Source organism: Hemiscyllium ocellatum, chromosome 2 (genome assembly GCF_020745735.1).
Source record: "Hemiscyllium ocellatum isolate sHemOce1 chromosome 2, sHemOce1.pat.X.cur, whole genome shotgun sequence".
Taxonomy (NCBI): Eukaryota; Metazoa; Chordata; class Chondrichthyes; order Orectolobiformes; family Hemiscylliidae; genus Hemiscyllium; species Hemiscyllium ocellatum.
The window spans coordinates 139,425,016-139,448,791 of record NC_083402.1 but is presented as its reverse complement, the minus strand read 5'-3'; the positions used below and the strand labels follow the sequence as shown (position 1 = coordinate 139,448,791).

The 23,776-nt window shown below is 41.9% G+C and overlaps 1 protein-coding gene across 1 annotated transcript in view; it reads left to right on the top strand.

The window, feature by feature from the left end:
• The first annotated feature begins 1,044 nt into the window (after window positions 1-1,044).
• Window positions 1,045-23,776, top strand: part of LOC132826248 (FERM and PDZ domain-containing protein 1-like) — a 60,322-nt gene continuing 37,590 nt past the window's right edge. Inside the window, exons 1-5 of the mRNA XM_060841964.1 lie at window positions 1,045-1,145; window positions 13,269-13,279; window positions 14,609-14,752; window positions 18,264-18,366; window positions 21,733-21,778. Of these exons, the coding sequence (XP_060697947.1) occupies window positions 1,045-1,145; window positions 13,269-13,279; window positions 14,609-14,752; window positions 18,264-18,366; window positions 21,733-21,778 (405 nt within the window). The remainder of the gene's footprint in view (window positions 1,146-13,268; window positions 13,280-14,608; window positions 14,753-18,263; window positions 18,367-21,732; window positions 21,779-23,776) is intronic.

The window sequence follows — 23,776 nt, the reverse complement described above, 5'->3', positions numbered from 1 at the left end:
AGCCACTGTGTTGCCCCTAAACCTCTCTGTCTACTAGTACAAAGATCCTTTGCAAAATGGGTTGTGTGGTTTCAAACCAGTTCTCAAGAGACATAATTTGAATGGCATCGATTGACAATCTCAGCCATAGGCATTAAAGGACAGATCAGGTGGAAATAGGAAACTGACACGAAAGCAGAATAGTGTTAAAAGTGGTGCTCTGCTCAGGGAATAAGGCATGTTATTGGGGCAGAGTAAAGAATGATTTACATTGAATCTAGTTTTCCTGTCCTGATTGTGTTTGATGCAATACTGGCAGCAATGCCTTCGGCGGGATGTTACTCATGCCCCCCTACATATTAACAGCACCGAGGTGGAACGAGTCGAGTGTGTTAAACTCCTGGGAGTAGTCATCCACAACAAGCTTTCTTGGACTCTTCACGTGGATGCACTGGTTACAAAGGCCCAACAACATCTCTTCTTCCTCAGGCAGCTGAGGAAATTTGGCATGACAGTGAATACCCTTGCCAACTTTTATAGGTGCACCATCCAGAACATTCTGTCTGGATGTATCACTACCTGGTATGGCAACTGTACCATTCAAGATCAGAGACGGTTACAGAGAGTGGTGAACTCAGCCCCGACAATCACAAAGGCCAACCTCCCATCTATAGAATCCATCTACCAGACCCGCTGTCAAGGAAAGGCCGCCAGCCTTCTCAAAGATCCATCCCAACCTGGCAATGTTTTTCTACAAACACTACCATCAGGGAGAAGGTACAGAAACCTGAACACATACACCAGCTGGTTTTGAAACAGTTTCTACCTTCCTGTTGTTAGAATACTGAATGGACTCACAAACTCTTAACATTCGCCTGTACCCGTGTTTTTGCTTTTGCTGTATACCTATTATTTGCTATCTATGCTACTTAACTCTGTAATCCTCCTGTATTACTCGCAAAACAAAGCTTTTCACTGTGCCTCAGTACACGTGACAATAAATTCAATTCAATTCAATGCAATGCAATAGTGAGATTAACACAAGTTATTATTTCCTACAGGTAAATGGAAGAACCAGAGGATAACATGGTCCAAGTCCGCAAATCCCACAAAGTTGAACAAGTGGTGTCAAAATGGCTTCGCCTTACACGAGATAATTCACAGAGGTGAGATCTGTTTTTATTGATTAAAGCCTGACTGCTGGAAAAGGAAAGACAAAGATCATCAGGTCTCTTTGTTCAACCAATCACTTCAACATGAATGAACAATTCCTCTATTTCCACTGTGACCTTCATACGCATTACAGTTTGGAGAATTGTTCACATCTGACAAGAAATTCATTCACATTTTATACCTTGCTACCATCTGAAGAAGTCAGTCACATTTTACGTCATTGCCATCTGTACATAAATTGATTTGCATTCCCACGTGTGGTGAAATTCAGTCACAGCCTCAAAATAATGCAGACACCAGCCCTGAGCAGAGGACAGGCCAAGCTAGGGTATGATAGGCTTGGATGAAACCAGAAAGACTTCAGCACACCTGAAGATCCAACCTTAACCCGGATCCCTCAATATCAATTTACTTTTATCTTTTATATCCAATGTGCACTTGCATGACATACCTTAATCTTAATTCAACTGGTCAAAGATCCAATTCCAAGATGAAATTTGGAGGATTTAGAAAGCGATGACAATTTATAAGAGAGACTCGGGTGTCATTTCACAATGTTTTGCTGGGTGCCATCAGGAGGCGGACAGAAATAATCTTTTTCAGGAATACAAGGAAGAAACCTATTGCTGTCTGTCCTCCAGCAGGTGTAGTTTATACCTGTATCCAGTTCTGGAAGCAGTATAATAATCTAACCCACTCAGTAGAAGTGGGTACAATTGCAGCCAGTTCACTCTTATCTTGTTAAGCATATTCCATTTCATCACTCCTCACACCCACTTAAATTTGAAGAGTGCAAGCCATTCACTTTCTGTTCACATCCTCACCTCTCCACTTATCATTCCCACTCATCCTACTCTTCATGTAAAGTGCTGTATATTCCTGATGGACATCCTCACTGAATACACTGTATTTGTCTGGTGAAGACTTAGAGACACATAAATCTGTTGTTCCCTGGTTGTAGATCATCTGAGCACAACACACAAGGAAGGTGAACAGGACTGGAGGTGGATAACCACAGATAGCATCACTGACACCATCAGAGGAGGAATCCAGGGAGATCAGTGGTATATTTGATCATCTAGTGATAAATTTAAACTTCAAACCACACCTTGTACTAGACTTGGTTATGTTGTCTTGATTTCAACAGCTTAATGGATTATGTTCATCTTAATTATGCAAAGCAGGAACATGTGAAATTAAGTCAGTAACCTTCCTGCAATTTCCCTGTCTTCCCAATCTTCTTTTGCTGAAAGATGGCACATCCACTAAAGCTGAGGATAAACAACTGTCTGTCCCCATCTTGTGTAATTCTGGCTGGAACAAGTGACAACACTGTTCTTCCAGTGGTTTCCATCTGTGACTGTAATTGGTACCTCACATGAAGTGTTTCATGGTCACGCAGTATGTGCGTGATCTGTACAGATATACCTGTGTATATAAATCAATATATATTTCCTCAGCTAAACTTAACATTTCCTCAGCTGTTGATCCATGTACACTATATCTACAGCTTGGATCTTTGGCGTTCATACCTGCAACATTTGGACTCTGCAAAGAAACATATTGTCTTGAATAATAAGTAATGGCAGAATAGATTTTCAGAGATGAAAGGTGACATCTTCTGAATGAACTGAATTGAAGTTCTGCCCTACCTGCAGAGTAAAAGTTTATGATGAGAGACTACATGCAAATTGACAAAGATAACATGGCCTTGGACTCTTTAAAGCTAACAACAACCTTTTAGCTTTAGTAACAGCATCATTTAAAAGCAAAGGCACAATTCACAATGTGTACAGTCTCGGTGTGACAGTGAACACTGGTGTCACACAGAAGTCCAGGTGTCCAAATATTCTAGCTGGTTGTAGGTCTCATCAGACAGACATAATTGCACATATTCTAAATGGAGTAATTACAGCAAATATTCCTGTTCGACTTTAGGCCTATTTTTGAACAAATAAGTGTGTAGGATGGATTAGGTGAAATCAGCAAAAGAAACGTCTTTGTGTTTTGCAAAAAAGCATTTGTTCAAGAAATCAGATTTTAGGTAACGAAATAGAGTTGGTAAGTTTTAAAACCAGATTTCTCATAATTTCATAGGGCTATTTCATTGTTTTCTTTGTTTTGATATATTGTGTTTCTTCTGCACTGTTCAATTTTGCAAAGTGACTTTGTGACAGAACTGGCTTATTCAATTGTTCACTTCATCTTAAGGGGTTTCAACAAAGATGGATGGTAAGATGTGCAGGTCAGTGAATTGGCCGTGCTAGATTGCCCATTGTGTTAGGTGCATTAGTCAGGTGTGGGCTACTCTTCAGAGGGTCGGTGTAGACTTGTTGGGCTGAAGGGCCTGTTTCCATACTGTAGGGAACCTAATCTAATCAAATCAAGAGAGTTGTGCAGGCTGTGTACTTCTGTTCTGAGTTTAGGCTGTGGAAAACAGCATCCCATTCTGACGACTGAACTTGGGTATTTGGGACTGTTTTCATCTGTGAGAGATTGGAGAACAAATTTCTATTACTTGTGACATAATGTATAACATTATCAATTTCTGACACTGTGGCAGTGCATTATTTGCATTGTGTTTGATGATGCAAAGACAATTAGGCAGCTTGACTAGTCATGTGCTGCTCACCTGTAACTGTGTTTTGTCTTGTTATACTCAAGTTTCAATTCTGCAGTTTGCTGAGTACATGTATTTACAACATGATTGTCAATAAAAGATTCAAGTTGGAAAATAGCTAAAGAGGACCTCACAAAAAGATTATTCTCCAGTTAAGTAATTCAGTAACATTTAGCATTCCATTTGCTTTCCATTTTTAAAAATTTATTCCTTGTTTTGCTCATTCAGTATAGCATTAGTGTTACATGTCACTAACCCCTGAGCTTCTTCAATGGAATATGACTTCCTACAGTGATGATAATGATTCTATGTTGAATTCTGTATTGTTATGCATATTTCCAGGGCCTCCAATTGCACGAACTTTAGCAATATTTATCATTACTTTTGAAAAATAACTTCAAGTTGCAGCTGAGAGATGCACACATACAGATGGAAACACAATAGATAACTCAGCCTTATAGTGTTCTTATATTCTACAGGTCTCTTTAGAAGCTGATAACTATTGTAATGGTGATTACAGCCTGTTTGAACATGTTGGGGTAATGCTTGTATTGAGGAAGCTGCATCGTAGCTCCAGTGGCACAAATATAACCCATTGTACTGATGTAATATTTCCGTTTCTAAACCAGGTACTACTTCATTGTGTTTCTCTTTTGCCTTCATTCATTTTCCTAACTATACTGGAATAGTTTTAACTATGTAGATCTCTGGTACTTCAGTCAAATGTCTACAGGTGGGATCCTGATTGTGTTTCTCTCTCAATTTCTTCATCTGCATACTTGCACTGCAGATGTCACTCAGGACCAACTGGCATTGGGCACTTGACATGGCAAATCTATCCTTTGCACCAGCCTCCTCCAAATTGGAATCTGGAGCATTTGATACTCTATGGATTTATTTCAAATAAAACAAGAACTTTTTTTTAACATTTTGGAGCGCTCTTGCATCCCTGACTCAATTACCCATTAATGTGAAATTTAGAAGTTTAATACTGTACTAGTGACTCTAAACCAAAGCAACAACTGATCTGACATCATTATCGAATTGTTGCCTTTCATCAATATTCCGTAACTTCTGTAATTAGAAACAAAAGAAAACAAGAAATGTTGACTTGTTGAATTTGAAGTTTCTCTTGAGTATTATTCATGCTGACAGGAATTGCAATCCCAGGCCAGCATCAGTCATTGACTCTGCAAAATCACTCAGTCCTATACCAAGACTTTTTCTTCAGCTTCTCATCCTGTGTCTGAAATGAGTTTTCTTTGTCTGCCTTTTGCAGGTGATAGTGTAATTGGGAGCTGGATGACGAATAGCTTTTTCCATTGATTTGTTGGGATGCTTTTGATTATTTCTTTCCCCGTCCTTTTGTATACTTGGCAAGCAATGGAATCATTGTCAATTAGGATCTGGATGATTTTCAAAATGGAGTAATTTCCAAGTCCAGATAATTTGCTGCCAATCTCTTTGTAGCTGTCTTTGGTGGTTCATCAGCTGTGATCTCCAGCATCTGCAGACCTCATTTTTTACTCGAAGATTTTAACCTACTGCGAATCCTCTTGCAAGGATGCCTTCCTTGAAGAAGCTCTCTTCCTCCCTCTACAAGGATTTCAGTGAGTCTCTCTCTCACTGCACCCCCCAGGTCATCTCCTCTGCACAGAAACTCTTCAGCAACTCAGCACCGCCCTCCTAACCTGCAATCTCCTTACTGACCTCTCCGCCCCCACCCCACTCCGGCCTATCACCCTCACCTTGACCTCCTTCCACCTATCCCACCTCCATCACCCCTCCCCCAAGTCCCTCCTCCCTACCTTTTATCTTAGCCTGCTTGGCTACTCTCTCTCATTCCTGATGAAGGGCTTATGCTCGAAACGTCGAATTCCCTATTCCTGAGATGCTGCCGAACCTGCTGTGCTTTAACCAGCAACACATTTTCATCCTGATTCTCTGTTTGTTTGTGATTCAAATATGCTTTATTTTCCATTAATTCTCTTGTTAGCAATTGTTTTCCCTTTTATTCCTTGCCCTGTGCTTCATTAGTGTCCTTGGTCACTTCTCTCCAGTGTTATTTTTCAGCTTCTTACCACAGGTTGCACATGCAGTGACTTCACTGTGAGAAAAAAGATTTTCATGCTTGCAGCAAACTTGTAAGTTGGGACAAAAAAAAAGCAGGAAACAAGCCAGTGAGAAGGGAAACCAAGGGCAGATTATAATAAATCAGAATGATAGAGAGTTGCTATAAAGAGTGTGTACAAAAAATATTTTCTAATTGGATCGTTGACAAAAGGACCATGTTGATCAGGAATCTGTGACGTACTCTATGAGATGCATGTTTTTCTGTGAAAAGTGGCTCCTTGTTTGCTTCCCTTCTGTAATTCCAGATTCCTACAGGCAGCAGAGTAGTTGATTTTGCAGCTGAGTTGTGGAAGTTGAATTTTTAGTAATCTTTCTTTTTGAAACCCTTTTACTTGAAATGACATTGTCTTGGGTAAATTGTGAGAAGGAAGAGATATGAGAAATTTCTCCTTGTAATAATGTGGTGTAGTGCTCAGCGAAGGTGGTTATCTCAGAGTACAATGGGACCTTGATCAGATGGACCAATGGGCTGAGGAGTAGCAGATGGGGTTTGATTTAGATAAATATATGTGTTGCATTTTGGTTAGACAAACTAGGGCAGGATTTATACACTTAATGGTAAGGCCTGGGGAGTCTTGCCAAACATAGACACTTAGAGGTATGGATGCATACTTTCTTGAAAGTGGAGTCACAGGTAGGCAGGGAGGTGAAGAAGGTGTTTGGTACACTTGTTTTTATTGGTCAGAACATTGAGTATAGGAGTTGGGATGCCATGTTGCAGCTGTAGAGGACATTAGGGAGGCCAGTTTTAGAACACTGCATACAATTCTGGTTGCCCTTCTATAAGAAGGATGTTGTTAAATGTGAGAAGGTGCAGAAAAGATTGACAAGGATGTTTCAACGTTTGGAGGATTTGAGTTATAGGAAGAAGGTGAATAGGCTGGGCTGTTTTCCCTGGAGCGGCAGAAGCTGAAGGGTGACCTTATAGAGGTTTATAAAATCATGAGGGATGTGGATTGGATCAAAAGCTAAAGCCTTTTTCCTAACGTAGGAGAGTCCAAAACTGAAGGGAATGGGTTTCAGAGAAAAGATTTAAAAAGGAGCTGAGGGCTAAATTTTTCATGCAGAGGATGGCGCATGTATGGGTTGAGCTGCCAGAGGAAATGGTGGAGGCTGGTAGAATTACAGCATTTAAAAGGCACCTGAATGGGTACATGAATAGGAAGTGTTTAGAGGGATATGGGCCCAATTCTGCTAGATCAGACTGGGATGTCTGGTTGGCACAGACGAGTTGGCCAGAAAGTTGGCTTCCGTGATGAATGAGTCTGTGACTGTGTCACAACTTACATGAATCTCATTATACCATAATCAGCACAGAGCCTCTGTAAACATTTGGCCTCCAAATTTTTTAATGTTCTTTACCTATTCACATTATATCCGGAAGTGCTATCACGTACATCCAGTTTTTCCACCACTAGATCATCTGTGGCAATATTCACCTCCTATCCACCATCATTAAATCACCTGTGTTTTCCAACAGATTTATTTACATACAAAGTCCATTAGGGCAATGCAGACCACCAAAGATGAGAGAGCGAGGGAGAGAAGGATGGGGCTTGGTCTTTAACTAGCCCCATAAGATGCTGCTCATTTGTGCCTCCATTTTAATCTGAACCTCGATGCAGCAGTGGTTAAGTTTAAATTTAAGTTAAAACTTTCTTTAATTCACCCTCATTTAAATATTAGCACCACTGACCTGTCTCTGCAGGGGAGGGAGTTAGTTGTGATGGCTCAAATCTGAAGTGGTCATAAAGAAAGTTGGTACATTTGCAGCAGTTTTGGAATTGGACTTTTGCAAATGTAATACTCTCCCAGTGCAGACACCCTTCTGTCTGTCACGTGGTGAGAAAGACGCAGGTTAAAACCTCAAACACTATTCTTATCTGCTAAGCAGCTTCCACATTGAAAGCATCATGCCCTTCCCTCAGGAGTGTGAACTCAAATTCTATATGTTTGAATTTATCAAGAGATCTATTTGTATCATATATACCATTATCTTTGGTAGAATGTATTGACAATGTTTACAACAAACTAATCAATACAGTTATTAATTCACATTTTATATTGTGTCCCATCTCTGCAAGACAACTTCACATTTTTTGCAATATTCTCTTCCCTTCTGTAGAAGAACCCATTCAATTTTTAATCCAACCAATGAAGGAAATCATTTAATTAATTCCCATCTGTAAAATAATTCATTCTGTTCCATATATTATTTACAATGAAGTAGGAATTAATCCACGTGTTCTACTTATACTATAGTGTCATTCATTCACAGTTTACATCTTACACTTATCTATAGTGCTTTGTTTACATATTTATTGAAATTTTACAAATGTGAATATTTACATTTTATTCATTTATCTGCAACTGTGGATAAAATCATTTACATTTTAAAACTTGTTCCCACCCCTTTCCACCCTACAGTAGTGACCTGCATAACAATTAACTTAATTCTAACTGTAAGGCAGGTTTTGTTGTAAGTTGTAAGAGACACTCCTCTTGAAGTGTTGTCTGTGTCTTACTCAGTTGCAGGCTGCCGCTCCAATGCCTCTAACTGACCTCCCAGAATCGCAAACCTGCTGCCATCCTTAATTAGAAGTAGTCCCATCTCCAGATTAATTAAGAGTTCCCCATGGAAATAACAATGAATGACTGTTGTGACCTGTGGGGGCAGGTTCAGGACTTGAGCTTCATTTCGGAGCTGTTTCCACTGCCAGTACCATTGCTGTGCCTGTGTACCTTTAAATCTTTGTGACCTATCAATATTGTATAGGTTTTATATATATGCCATCTGTGTAATAGCATTTTCATTGTCATAATTTTTTGTTTCACAACTTGTAATGGTACTTAATCTTGTAAATTTCTTTGTTTGCTTCTCATATCCACTTTTGATGTGTCAAAGGGTACAATGTAGCTGTAGTATCTGAGCACTAGACGCTGCTGAGTCAGCAGGTTTTAGGTTCAATATTCCCCACTCCAGGGATTTGAGCTCATCATCCAGGCTGACACTTCACTGCAGCACTGAAAGGGTGCCAAACTGTCCGAGGTGCCATTTGTGACTTGAGACATTGAACTGATCTCTGTCTGCTGGCAGTAAAAGATGTAGAACCACTTTTCAAACAAGAATGGGGAGTACACCCAGTGTCTCAGTCAATGTTTATCTCTCAACCAACATCATAATTGTCCATTTAAGTTATTGCTCCTGGTGGGATCTTTTTGTGCAGAAATTGGATGCTGCATTTCTCTACACTTACATGACTACATTTCCAAAGTAAGTCATTCACTATAAACATTTTGGGACACGGTGAGTCATGCTGTTTAAGTTCAAATATTTCTGTTGTTACCATCTTGGTAGAAGAACATTTGTATTCCAATATTTGTGAGTTTAAAATGATAGTAATTGAGTGCCATTAGTGAATATGTAAACCATCCTGAACCTCAATGTTTGCATTTCAAGTCCTGCTGGCCTCCCAATCTCCTTGGGATATAAACTCTACTGTATCCAACAAATCCAGCTGAATTTTAACTCCTAAGAACTGCTAAATGGGAGCAGATGTTGGAGGAAGTGGCAGGTTTGGGATCGATGGGGGAGCTGGGGAAGTGTCCTAGCCTCAGCCATTTTCAACTCCCTCCACAATAACCTTCCCTCCATCTTAATGTCAGGAGTAGGGATGTTCACCCATGATTGCACAGTTCAGTTCCACTCATAATTCTTCTGGTGAACAAAACAGTCCGGACTCATTTGAGGCAAATGCTATGAATGTGTCTCTTTAAAAGAGAGTTATTGAATTGAATTTAATTTAATTTATTGTCACGTGTACCGAAGCACAGTAAAAAGCTTTGTCTTGCGAGCAATACAGGCAGATCACAGAGATAAGTAGCATACATAGTAAATAATAGGTAAACAGCAGCAAAAACAAAAATACAGATACGTGAATGTCCAGAGTTTGTGAGTCCATTCAGTATTCTAACAAAAGTAGGATAGAAACTGTTCCAAAACCGGCTGGTGCATTTGTTCAGGCTTCTGTACCTTCTCCCCGATGGCAGAGGTTGTAGAAAAACATTGCCAGAGTGGGATGGATCTTTGAGAATGCTGTCGGCCTTTCCTTGACAGCGGGCCTGGTAGATGGATTCTATAGATGGGCGGTTGGCCTTTGTGATTGTCCGGGCCCAGTTCACCACTCTCTGGAACCGTCTCCAATCTTGAATGGTACAGCTACCAGACCAGATAGTGATACATCCAGACAGATTCCTTTTGATGGTGCTCCTATAAAAGTTGGCAAGGGTATTCGCTGTCATGCCACATTTCCTCAGCTGCCTGAGGAAGAAGAGACGTTGTTGGACCTTTGTAACCAGTGCATTCACATGAAGAGTCCGAGAAAGCTTGTTGTGGATGACCACTCCGAAGAGCTTGATACTCTCCAGTCATTCCACCTCTGTGCTGTTAATGTGCAGGGGGGCATGAGTAACATCCTGCCGAAAGTCAATAATGAGTTCCTTGGTTTTGCCAACATTGAGAGCTAGGTTGTTCTCAGTGCACCATTTTTCCAGGTCCTCCACTTCCCGTCTGTAGTCTGTTTTGTCACCATCTGAGATTTGACCGACTATGATGGTGTCATCAGCGAACTTGTAAATAGCATTAGTCTGGTATTTGGTGATGCAGTCATGGGTATACAGTGAGTATAGTAAGGGGCTGAGTACGTGCCCCTGGGGGGCTCCAATGTTGAGTGTTAGTTAGGATGAAATATTGCCCCCAGTCTTCACTGATTGTGGCCTGTGGGTCAGGAAACTGAGGATCCAGTTGCAGAGAGTGGGATTTAGTCCGACATCACCTTTCTAAGCTTCAGGGCAAATCAAGACCTTCTTTTGCAATGATGCAAATCTATACTTTTTTCTTTCTCACCTTATTTTGTCACACTTGTCATTACTCTCATGACATCAGGGTGGGATAATTCACTCAAAATTTTAAAATTAAACCTAAGCCTTTCAAATTCACAACTGTCCCAGAAGATGGTATTCCAAAGTAATATCTGGGACTGTAATTTTCAAAGTTTCCCAGCACTGGATCAAAATCCCATGGCCATTTGATGTCTAACTTAATAATTCAGATCTCTGAATCATTTATAGAGAGAGGGCAACATGAAAACAGTGTTGTAGTGTGGTTACTGGGAAGGGCTGGAGATAGGGCACAGTGTAGAGGGCTCGCTCCTTCCACTCCCTGTGGTGACCTGGTCCCTGTTTATAATTCACATTTTTAATAAGTGGTAGAGCAGACCATCCCTGCTGTTTACCCTGACCTGCAGAGGGGTGTTGCTGTGGTAACCTCTGTTAGGCCATTCAGTTGGGGTCTGCATGGAACACTTCAGTGCACGGAATCTTGTTGCCCACCAATGAAACAAAAACATTCTAATCAGATTCAAACACAGCAAGGAGACTTCCTCTGCGCTTGTTTAAAAAATCACACTGATTTGAACTGATCTGTTGCTTTTTTGCAAACTTTTTGTCAAGTAGATCCTTTGAACATCCTGTACTTTCCAATACAGTGATGTCCGGCTGATTTCTCTGATTTTCCTGAAAGTGACGGCCAGTGAGTTTCACAGTAGCCCACACTCAATTTTCTCACACCGTCTTCTACGTTTCTCCTCACTAATTATAATCCTGAGATGTTGGCTGCATTTCTCATGAAATCGTGTTTCCTGTGCTCCAGGTAAGATCTTCTCCTGGTTTCCTTGTACCACCCACCCCTGCCCCAAAAGCCCAGCTGCCACTACTTCAGACTCTCCCAATCAGCATTGATCTCTCAGACTGCAGGGGCTTGATCTGGAAACGGTCTCAAGGGGAAAGACAAGCTCCTTCCAGGACAGAGATCTGAAGGTGCTGCTGGGCTGTCTGGGGGAGAGGATGGGAATCCTTATCCTTGCTCACCTCCCCCATCCCCCAAAGGGGAACACCATAACAAAGCCAACCAACCTTGGCATAAAGAGCAGTGTGGGTCAGTGCTGTGTACGGAGAGAAAAGATTTTCTGCACTCTGCAAGATCATGTACCACCATCTTCTCTCTGTTACCTCTTACTCAGGATACGGCACATACCTTTGCCAAGGCTCATGAACTACTTGCATGCATCGTGTTCTACCCAAGGGCTCACAGCATCACATCCTCCCAAACTGCTAACCCTTTCTGCCTTTCCAGCTTACTCACTGGGGACACCTGATGACTTCTTGTGATAATGCTGTGGCTTTAGGAAGTGTGTTTTGTCCTGGTTATGATTAAGCAAAGTTTTAAGGCAGAGGTGCCAAATTGGCTAGTGAGAGCCTAGAAAGTAAACAACTTGGGAGGCCTTGTTTTTTTTTAAAAGTTGGAATAATAGATGCAGCCTGGATGGGTGTGGCCAGCTCTCACAAATCAGGATTTCTAGTTTTTAGTTTTTTTAGTTTGTGAGATTCAGCATCGGTTGTTATTGTGATGTTGAAAAAGTGGAACCTATTTTCCCCCTCTCTTGATTATGGCCAAAAGCTAACGGTTTTCTTCGTACGTTGCTGGATTACATGTGAGACAAAATCTGTTTTCTGAATTTGCCTTTTTGCCAAAAGGTGTGTTTATGGAATACTACTATATTGAAACAGTTAATTAATAATAGTCGTTGTATCTATTGTTCTGTTAAGTTTACCAGTCGAGTTAATTTATTCTAAATTCTTCTTTCCTTTGTTGTATTTTAACGATAGCATTTGAATACATTATGTTTTGTTTAATATCGAGTAGTTTGACCAGTAAATAGTGTTCGGGACACGGCACTTTACATCTGTTTTTAAAGTAAGAAAGACTTAGGGCCTAGGCTACCTTCTTAAAATATTTTGAGAGGGTCTGGTCTGGTCCATAACACTCTCCTGCTCATCATCACCTCCCTCCGCTCATGTGTCCCTCTCTGTCATACTGAGTCTCTCCCTTTGTCTCATTGCAAAGAAAAGCTGGCCCACCCCCTCACAGATTGATCTCTCAACTGACCTACCTGTAATCACTAGACTACATCACTTGAACTGACTGTGACCATCCCCATATAGTGTGATTGATTGACTGTGGTGGATCCTCTAATGTTCACACCTCACCACTTACTCAAAGCACACGAATTGTACTTGGTGTGTAAGCAGCTGGCTGTCTGAGTGATGATGGTCTCCGACAGTCTGTAACCTGGTGCTAAAGTTAATGAGCGTCAATCCGCCATGTCAGCATCGATGTGTGAAGTGCATTAGGTGATGGCAGGATGGGTCTACACCATTTTGTAGTTGTCAGGAACTGGCTGTGACCTTTCTGTTGAGAATTTTCACTGTCTAGGTTTCATGGTAGAGGAGAGGTGTCTTGGAGAAGTGATGTAAGTAGGCCGAATTGGGCTTTTAATGAACTTCAAATGCACTGAAATAAGGTCGTCACCTCTTAGAACTCACCTTTCTAAGCTCAGGGCAAGTCAAGACCTTCTTTTGCAATGATGCAAATCTATACTTTTTTCTTTCTCACCTTATTTTGTCACCACACTTGTCATTACTCTCATGACATCAGGGTGGGAGAATTCACTCAAAATTTTAAAATTAAACCTAAGCCTTTCAAATTCACAACTGTCCCAGTAGATGGCATTCCAAGATAATATCTGGGACTGTAATTTTCAAAGTTTCCCAGCACTGGATCAAAATCCCATGGCCATTTGATGTCTAACCCAATAATTCAGATCTCTGAATCATTTATAGAGTCAGGGCAACACGAAAACAGAGTATTAAATCCAATTCATCCATGAGGACCAGATAACCTAATTTAGTCCCATTTGCCAGCACTTGGCCCATATCCCTCTCAACCCTTCCTGTTCATATACCCATCCAGATGCTTTTTCACTGTTGTAATTGTGCCAATGTCCACCACTTCCTCTGGCAACTCATTCCATGCACACACCACCCTTTGTGTGAAAAAGTTGCCACTTAGGACCCTTTTAAATCTTTCCCTTTTCATCTTAAACCTCGGCCCTCTAGTTTTGGACTCCCCCACCCCATGGAAAAGTCCTTATCTATTTACCCTCACAATTTTATAAACCTCTGTAAGGTCATCCCTCAGCCTCCAGGGAAAACAGCCAATCTTGTGGCAGTGACTCTGTTGTCATTGTGTATCCCTCCTCCACATTCATGTTTTGCTCCTTGATTTGTTCCATTCTGACTTAATTTGCCTAACACCATTACCCCCTTTGTTATTGTCCAGCCTTCAATCTCATCACAGACCATCCCATGGTTTTTCTTTCCACTCTCTACCCATTGTATTTGCTTAAAACCTGGTACATCCCTAAGGCTAGGATTTAGTGTGGTGAGTACTAAGTGCGGGCATAGGTGACTTCAAGGGGCATTAACCTATTTAGGCTCTCTTTTCACCCTGGTTTTGGCAGGTTCCTAGAGAATGGGTGTGTCAGTTTTGAGGTGGATACAGAGAAGCAGAGGAAATCCCTTTTACAATGACCTATCTCTCAGAAAGCCAATGCGATGGAGAGAGACTAAAAGTGAGAATTTTGCAGGAACCTGACTGAGTCCAGGCCGGGGGTGGGGGATGGGGGATTGAAGGGGTGTGTTGAGGATGGGTGCGAGGTGGATTAAATAATATGGAAAATAATAAGATACTGACAATGATTGACAAATGTGACCCTTGCTTTGTTTGTGATTGAAGTAATCAAGGTCCAGCCGATGGAGCAGCTGCTAACACAAACCAGCCAAGCAGCCCTTTGAAGGTCACAGTGAAGATTATCAAAGATCCACTCCTGGACCACGGTTTTATGGTCTCAGAAGATTCACCAGTATGTGTGAAGTCTGTCACTGCAGGTAAATACCTGGGAATGGGAGGTTCCAATGTGGGCGGCACAGTAGCACATCAGTTAGCACTGCTGCCTCACAGCGCCAGTGACACAGGTTCAATTCCCGCCTCAGGCGACTGTCTGTGTGGAGTTCTTACATTCTCCCTGTCTGCGTGGGTTTCCTCCAGTTGCTCCGGTTTCCTCCCACAGTCCATAAATGTGCAGGTTAGGTAAATTGGCCATGCTAAATTGCCTGTGGTGTTAGGTGAAGGGGTAAATGTAGGGGAATGGGTCTGGGTGGGTTGTGTTTCGGCGGATCGGTGTGGACTTGTTGGGCCGAAGGGCCTGTTTCCACACTGTAAGTAATCTAATCGAACTGAGGGAACGCCTGAAATGTTTTCAAGAGGGGCTGAGGGTCTGATAGGGCCAGGGCTTTTAACTGAAACAGTCCATCTCAACACCTCCAGCATTAACTCTGAAGTCTTCTCAATCTTCCTCCTACACAGTCCTCTGACAACACTTTGTCAGTTTTGCCATGGTGACAATATTTCGAGTGGAATTTTCTCTTCCCTGAAGATGGTCAGAAGGTGATATAATGGGCTTGGCCCCTCATCCTCTTCCTGCCACCTCAGTAATTAATTAAAATGATCCATAGACGGCCTTCTTGACTTCCACCAAAATGGTCAATTAAGGGCCTTAACCCGTCACCTTCCAAATTATCTGCCCCCTGGTGGACAAAGCTGCCTAGTTTCCAAACTGAGAAACCATGACAACTTGCAAACTAGGTTAAGGAATAGAGCCTGCATTTTATCCAACTAGTGACAATGGAGGCAGGGATGGGGGCAAGGGAATGGCCTCAAATCCGCACCCCTATCCAAGCCTCCAACTCCTCCTGAGACCCCTTCCTCAAGAACCCACCCCACAATAAGATCATAAAAGTGGCTTATCATCTCATTGCTGGATTTTTTCCAAAGGGTGAGACACGACCAGTGGACGTTAGGACCCAGAGGTTCTCTCCTCACGTATTTAAAAAGGTTCATAGAGATTTGTAGGGCCTTTACTACTGTCTCTGATCAGCTGAAAATTAGCTACATCTTCAGCCACTCTATCCTTAATGATAGGCCTCGATATTTGCCAATGCAAGATGTGAGGTTAATTGGGCTATAATTCACCAGGCTTCTGAATTTAATTTAATTGAATTTATTGTCACGTGTACCGAGGCACAGAGGAAAGCTTTGTCTTGCGAGCAATACAGGCAGATCACAGAGTTCAGTAGCACAGATAAGTGAACAATAGGTAAACAGCAGCAAACCAAAAACACAGGTACAGGCGAATGTTAAGAGTTTGTGAGTCCATTCAGTATTCTTACAACAGTAGGGTAGAAACTGTTTCGGAACTGGCTGATGCGTGTGTTCAGGCTTCTGTACCTTCTCCCAGATGGTAGAGGTTGTAGAAAAACATTGAAGGGTGGGATGGATCTTTGAGAATGCTGGTGGCCTTTCCTTGACAGCGGGCCTGGTAGATGGATTCTATTGATGGGAGGTTTGCCCGTATTATTTTCCGGGCGGAGTTCACCACTCTCTGTAACCATCTCCAAATCTTGTTTGGTACAGCAGTGATACATCCAAACAGAATGCTGTCATTGGCGCACCTATAAAATATAACAAGGGTATTCGCCGTCATGCCAAATTTCCTCAGCTGCCTGAGGAGGAAGAGACATTGTTGGGCCTTTGTAATCAGTGCATCCACATGAAGAGTCCAAGAAAGCTTGTTGTGGATGACACTCTCCAGTCATTCCACCTCTGTGCTGTTAATGTGCAGGGAGGCATGAGTAATGTCCCGCCAAAAGTCAATAATGAGTTCCTTGTTTTTGCCAACATTGAGAGCTAGGTTGTTCTCAGTGCACCATTTTTCCAGGTCCTCTGTAGTCTGTTTTGTCACCATCTGAAATTTGACTGACTATGGTGGTGTCATCAGCGAACTTGTAAATGGCATTAGTGTGGTATTTGGCAACGCAGTCATGGGTATACAGTGAGTACAGTAGGGGGCTGAGTACGCACCCCTGGGGGGCTCTAGTGTTGAGTGTTATTGAGGATGAAATATTGCCCCCAGTCTTCACTGATTGTGGCCTGTGGGTCAGGAAACTGAGGATCCAGTTGCAGAGAGTGGGGCTTAGTCCAAATCAGTAAGTTTAGTAATCAGTCTCGAGGGGATAATAGTGTTGAAGGCTGAACTGTAGTCAATGAGTAGGATACTCACGTAGCTGTTCTTGGTGTCAAGATGTTCTAGGGAGGAGTGAAGGGCAAGTGATATGGCATCTGACATGGATCTGTTGGTTTGATAGGCAAATTGGAGTGGGTCAAGAGGAGTAGTGGAAAGGCTGGAGTTGATTAATGCCATGACCAGCTTTTCAAAGCACTTCATGACCATTGAAGTTAGGGTCACTGGGCGATAGTCTTGAGACGTGCTGCGTGAGCTTTCTGAGACACAGGGGTGATGTTGGCCCTCTTGAAACAGGCAGGGACAGTGGCCCGCTGCAGGGAGAGGTTGAAGGTGTCTGAGAAGACCTCTGCCAGTTGATCTGCACATGCTCTGAGTGCACGGCCTGGTATTCTGTTTGGTACCATCACTTTCCTTGGATTCACACGAAGGAAAACTGATCTGACCTCTGATACAGTTCTTCTCCCTTTCTCAACTGTTGGAGTGACATGAGTAATTTTTTCAGTCTATGGGACCAGTTCCTCAGCTTTGACAGGTTACAGTCAGGGCAGATGCATTGTCTGCACCAATTCTCCCTTAAAACTCTGGCATGGAATCTTCTGCTCTGGGCGATTTGTGCCTTTCATGCCTTTAACTTGTTCATTATTTTCATAGAATCATCATTGAATCCCTACAGTGCAGATAGAGGCTATTCGGCCCATTGAGTCTGCACTAACCGTCTGAACAGCATCTCACCCAATCTCCTTAACTCCACATTTACCACAGTTAACCCACCTAGCCTACACACTATGGGGCAATGTAGCACAGCCAATCCACCTAACCTGCACATCTTTGGACTGGCAGGAAACCGGAGCACCTGAAGGAAACCCACATAGACATGGAGAGGGAAGGTAGAAGCTCCACACAGGCAGATTTGCTTTGGTTATTTTGGTGAGCTCCTGTCCTTGGTCCAATATCAATTTCCTTATGATCTCTAGCATGTTGGTCCTATGGTTCTACGCTGTGATTATTCAACACACACAAGAATCCTTCGTTCCATTGACATTATCTGTGTTCCCTAGTTCTTTATAAGAAAGTCACAAACAGGTACAATCCACCTCTCTCTCTCTCTCCACAATCATTCCCTTTTCATTGAGATGAGACAAGCTTCAGACAGCAAGATGTGCAGTTGTAAAAAAAAGTATGAATAATTATCTGTGTTTTTTTTATCCTTTGCATATGCTAATACCTTCCCATGCACTTTCAGTTTTTTCTCCTCTTTCTGTGAGGGACAACTAATGCTCCATTCAAAAATATGCTGACTTCATTTTGCTTCTCAGGTGGTCCTGGAGAGGGAAAGCTATTCCCAGGTGACCAGATTTTACAAATTAACGACATGCCTCTGGATACAATTTCCCAGGAACATATCGATAACATTATTAGGTGAGGACCCTTTTAGCGCATTCACTGAATGTAAAGTTTTAATAGTTACCACCAGCTAATCATTAATGGCCAGAGTGGCAGGTAGACAGGATAGTGAAGAAGATGTTATGGTTTCCTTTATTGTTCAATGCATTGAACATAGGAGTTGGGATGTCATGTTGTGGATGTACAGGACATTGGTTAAGCCACTGTTGGAATATTGTGTGCAATTCTGGTCTCCTTCCTATCGGAAGTATGTTGTGAAACTTGAAAGGTTTCAGAAAAGATTTACAAGGATGTTGCCAGGGTTGGAGGATTTGAGCTACAGGGAGAGGCTGAACAGGCTGGGGCTGTTTTCTCTGGAGCTTCAGAGGCTGAGGGGTGACCTTATAGATGTTTATTAAATCATGAGAGGCCTGGTTAGGGTAAATAGCCATGACTTTTCCCTGGGATGGGAGAGTCCAGAACCAGAGGGCATAGGTTTGGGGTGAGAGGGGAAAGATATAACAGGGTCCTAAGGGGCTTTTCACGCAGAGGGTGCTGCATGTATGGAATGAGCTGCCAGAGGAAGTGGTGGAGGCTGGTACAATTGCAACATTTAAAAGGCATCTGAATAGGAAGGGTTGAGAGGGATGTGGGCCAAATGCTGGCAAATAGGACTAGATTAATTTAGGATATCTATTCGGCATGGATACGTTGGACTGACGGGTCTGTTTCTGTGCTGTACATCTCTATGACCTTATTTGAGGGCTGTCTTTAAGTTCTTTAATAGGTGAACTTGCTATGAAGTTTGAATTATGAAGTTTTGTGACCTTCAAAGTGCTATATAAATGCAAGTTGTTGGTGGCAAACTCAGAAAATAAAACAAAGCTAAAGTGTAGAAAATTGTTTGCAGTTCTAAAGGGAGATCACCAACACAACTTAATTGAGTGTCATATGTCTCCTTAGTTCTACAGCAGCTCACCCAGACATCTTGCACAATAGTGTTCTATAATATAAACCATTACATATATTGGATTACACAAACAAAAGTTGAGTTCTCAGTTACTCACAGAGACAAATATTCTGCTGCATGCACTGTCGACATTTCAATCGAAAATTCCATTACACAGACAGTTGAGTAAGTTTTCACGCACAAGTTTGAATATTCCATTACACACCCGGGCAAGTTCTCTATTACATGCAAACACAATTGAATACCCCATTTTAAACACATTTGAAAATTCAAATACAAAGACAAACGTATGCACAATTGAATGCTTAGATATGCGTCAAGAGTGTGGTGCTGGAAAAGCACAGCAGGTCAAGCAGCATTCGAGGAGCAGGAGAATCGACATTTCAGGCAAAAGCCCTTCAACAGAAACCCTTTATTTCTGATGAAGGGCTTTTTCCCGAAACATCAACTCCCCTGCTCCTTGGATGCTGCCTGACCTGCTGTGCTTTTCCATCACCACATTCTCGACTCTGATCTCCAGCATCTGCAGTCCTCACTTCCTCCTTCTTTGATATGTGCACTGTCAGGTTATACATACAGTCAAATACTTGAATATACATATAGTCAAATACTCTATATACACACAATCAAGAACTCCATTCCAAGTACTATTGAATACTCTGTTGTGTACCCTACACAAACAACCAGTACCCTATTACACATACAGCCAATTTCTCCATAAATACAGACAGTTGAACACGCTATTATCGACACAGTTGAGTTCTTGCTTGCTTACCTAAGATGAATTCTCCATTGTATCCTTAGTCCCACTATTTATAATTCAGTGTATTCTATCAGGAATGCAGTTAAAGAAAGCATTTTAAGTTAAAGATTGTTCATAAATGATAAACCAAAGCAAGGTGTATGTAGCGTGTGCATTTGTCAAACCCAGAGCCTCTTTTGTTGGAATATATTTCTCCTGTCCAATGCTTGTAGCTCTAGGATTCAGTGCTAAGGTGGTGAACATTACAAAAGAATGAACTTTACTGAATTTGATTTGCTTCCTGTTAAAGGTGTCATCAAGGGTCTTGGGCTTCAACAGTGTTGTCTGGCTGGATCTTAAGAACTGTTTAGCAGAATATATAGAATGGAGTTCCCACCTGTATAGAAAACCTCACTGCCATCCTAATTTAAATACGTGCCAAACATTGGAGGCAGGGTTTGTAAGAACCAAATATGTAAAACTAAGTATGGTCTGAGTTATGACTTGTACTCCTTTGGATGTATTTCAATCTCCAATGTGTTCAGGATCACATCCAGAGTGTGTAAGGCTGATGTCTTCATTAGACTTCACTCTGCTTTAATCTGGGCTGTGGGAGACTGCTTATAGGAAGGCATCTTTACCCTTTGTATCTGAACTCTGGACTTACACTGGAGCTTTAGTGCGATTGTTTACCAGAAATGTTTCTGATGCTGATGTCTTTGTGTAAACATTGGTTACCATGAGGGACTCTCCTTCTCAACCTTTCCCCTTGTCTGAGGTTCAAGTTAAACCACTACCATTACAGAAAGCCCTAATAGAGCCAGAGAGTCATGGAGATGTACAGCACAGAAACAGACCCTTCTCCAACTCATCCATGCTGATCAGATATCCTAACCTAATCTAGTACCATTTGCCAGCGCTTAGCCCAATATCTCTCTATACGCTTTCTATTCATATACCTATCCAGATGCCTTTTAAATGTTGTAATTGTACCAGCCTCCACCACTTCCTCTGACAGCTCGTTCCATACATTCACCACCCGCTGCGTGAACACGTTGCTTCTTCAATCCCTTTTATATCTTTCCCCTCTCACTCTAAACTTATGCCCTCTAGTTCTGAATCCCCCCCAACAATAGAAAGACTGCAATGTGAATCTTTTTATTTCTTTATTTCTTATTTTCCTAACATATACTGTGTATATCTGTCATGTTCTGTAACTTCTTTCTTTATTTTCTCTAATTTTATACCTGAGATTTATACCTAGGTATTTTGTACTTAAGGTGCCACTGTGTGTTGGTGACATTGTACACTTTTCACTGCACTCCAGGACTTTTGTAACTTGAGCACACGTGACACTGAACCTAATTCTAATTCATCAGTCACCTCTCTTTCTCAAATGAGAGAGCAGTCCCATGGGTCTTGTAAGATCGTAGCAATTTTATTTTTAACATTGAACTACAATCTGAGTGAGATAGACGGACTAGATCAGATTGGGATGTCTGGTCAGTGAGGACAAGTTGGACGCTGTACAACTCTTATGAGTCTTATGTGTTGCTGTTAAGTTCAAGCCTGTGATCCCGGAAAATAATATTCTGTGCCAGCAGCTTAATTTTGCAGGTTTTAGTCAAGCGTCCTTTTTTTCTGCACTGGACCAATATTGCTTTAATATTTGTCAAATTGTTTATTGCAGGGAATGTGGTAACACTGTTACAGTGACTGTCCTGCGAAATACCCCTGTAAGTACAATCTTTCGACTTTTAAAAGCAGAGCTTTCCAATGCTACTCATGGTCATCGGTTCGATTCCAGCCTCGGGCGACTGTCTGTGTGAAGTTTCCATATTAAATTACTAAATTGCCCGTAGTGTTCAGGGATGTGTGGGTTAAGTGCATTAGTCAGGGGAAATGTAGAGATATATGGTAGGGGAATGGGTCTGGGTGGGATACACTTCAGAGGATCGGTATGGACCTGTTGGGCCAATGACCTGTTTCTACACTGTCGGAATTCTATGGGTTTATTCACAACTCGGTTGCAGTCCAGGAGAGATTCACTCGACGTGATTCAGATTCATTCCCAAATACTTTAGTCTGGCATTCGCAATGGCAGTTTGAATGACATGCCTTAGAAGGAGAGGCTAGACAGGATGGGCTTGTATCCCGTGGAGATTTGAAGAGTTATAAGTGAAATAACTAACAGATATACAGATCTATAGATGGGATGGATGCTGACATTTACTGTGAGCACTTGATTTTGGACACGGAACAGGAGCAGGCTATTTGGCCTGTTCCTTCAGTCAGCTGTACCTCATCTCTGTCTACTCACTGTCGCTGAGTATTCCAACAAAAATTTATCAAACTTCAATTGACCCTGTTTCCTTAGGATTAAGAGAACTAGATGTCTTGAAGTAAGCTTGCAGAAAGCCACCTGATTCAGAATAGGATGGTGCTTTATGTTCAATTAACATTTGATGGGGCTTGATGAGACTGTGCACTGCTCCAAGTTTGACACAACTTCAACCAGCTCACGTCAGAAGGGTTTGATTCATGCTTCAGTGGCCATTTGTCTTGTGTGATGTGTTATCAAGCTACATAATCAAAGAAGTTTCCAGGCTTTATGCAGGATACAAACGAAGATTTGATCATTAATCTCAGCATATCCTAAAGTGGAGCAGCACCCATCAACCAGACCTCCAGCTCTCTCTATCTAGCTAGAAGTACATGCTATTACGGGGATATTGGATGAGCTTCAGTGCAAGACTGAGGCAAGCACTAGACTTTTACAGTTGAATTATTAAACCGAGATGCCATGTCCTCTTTCAGATGGATACAAAAGGTCACGTGGCGCAATTTGAATGGTTTATTGCAAGGAGAATTAACTGTAAGAGTAAGGAGATTATACATTAATTTTACAGGGCTTTGGGGAGACCACATCTGGAGTACTGTATACAGTATTGGTCACTGTACTTATGGAAGGATGTTAACGCATCGGAAGCAGTTCAGAGAAGGAATACCTGGAATAAGTGGATTGCCTTAGATGGAGAGGCTAGATAGGATGGGCTTGTATCCCGTGGAGTTTTGAAGAGTTATAAGTGAATTAACTAAAACATCTAAAATCTCAAGGGGTCTTGAACGGGTGAATGCTGAAAGAATTCAGGTTTCCTCTGTGGGAGAATCTGAGAACTGGAGATCATTATTTTAAAATGGGGGGCACCCATTTAAAACAAAGATGAGGAAACCCTTTTTCTCTCAAAGGGTTGTGGGCCTTTAGAATTCCCTTCTTCATGAGGCAGTGGATGCAGAATATTTAAATATTTTTTAAGGCAGAGGTCGACAGATTCTTGATGACTGAGGAGTTGAAAGATTATCAGGGAGATGCAGGAATGTAGAGTTGAGGTTAAAATCAAGAGGAGGCATGATGGCTCAGTGGTTAGCAGTGCTGCCTCACACGGTCACGAACCTGGGTTCGATTCCAGCCTCGGGTGACCATGTGGAGTTTGCACAATCTTCCCGTGTCTGTGTGGTTTTCCTTCAGGTGCTCCGGTTTTCTCCCACAGTCCAAAGATGTGTAGGTCAGGTGAATTGTTAGTGCTAAATTGCCCATTGTATTCAGAGGTGTGTAGGTTAGGTGAATTGGTAGTGCTAAATTGTCCATCGTATTCAGGGGTGTATAGGTTAGGTGAATTGGTAGTGCTAAATTACCCATTGTATTCAGGGGTGTGTAGGTTAGGTGCATTAGT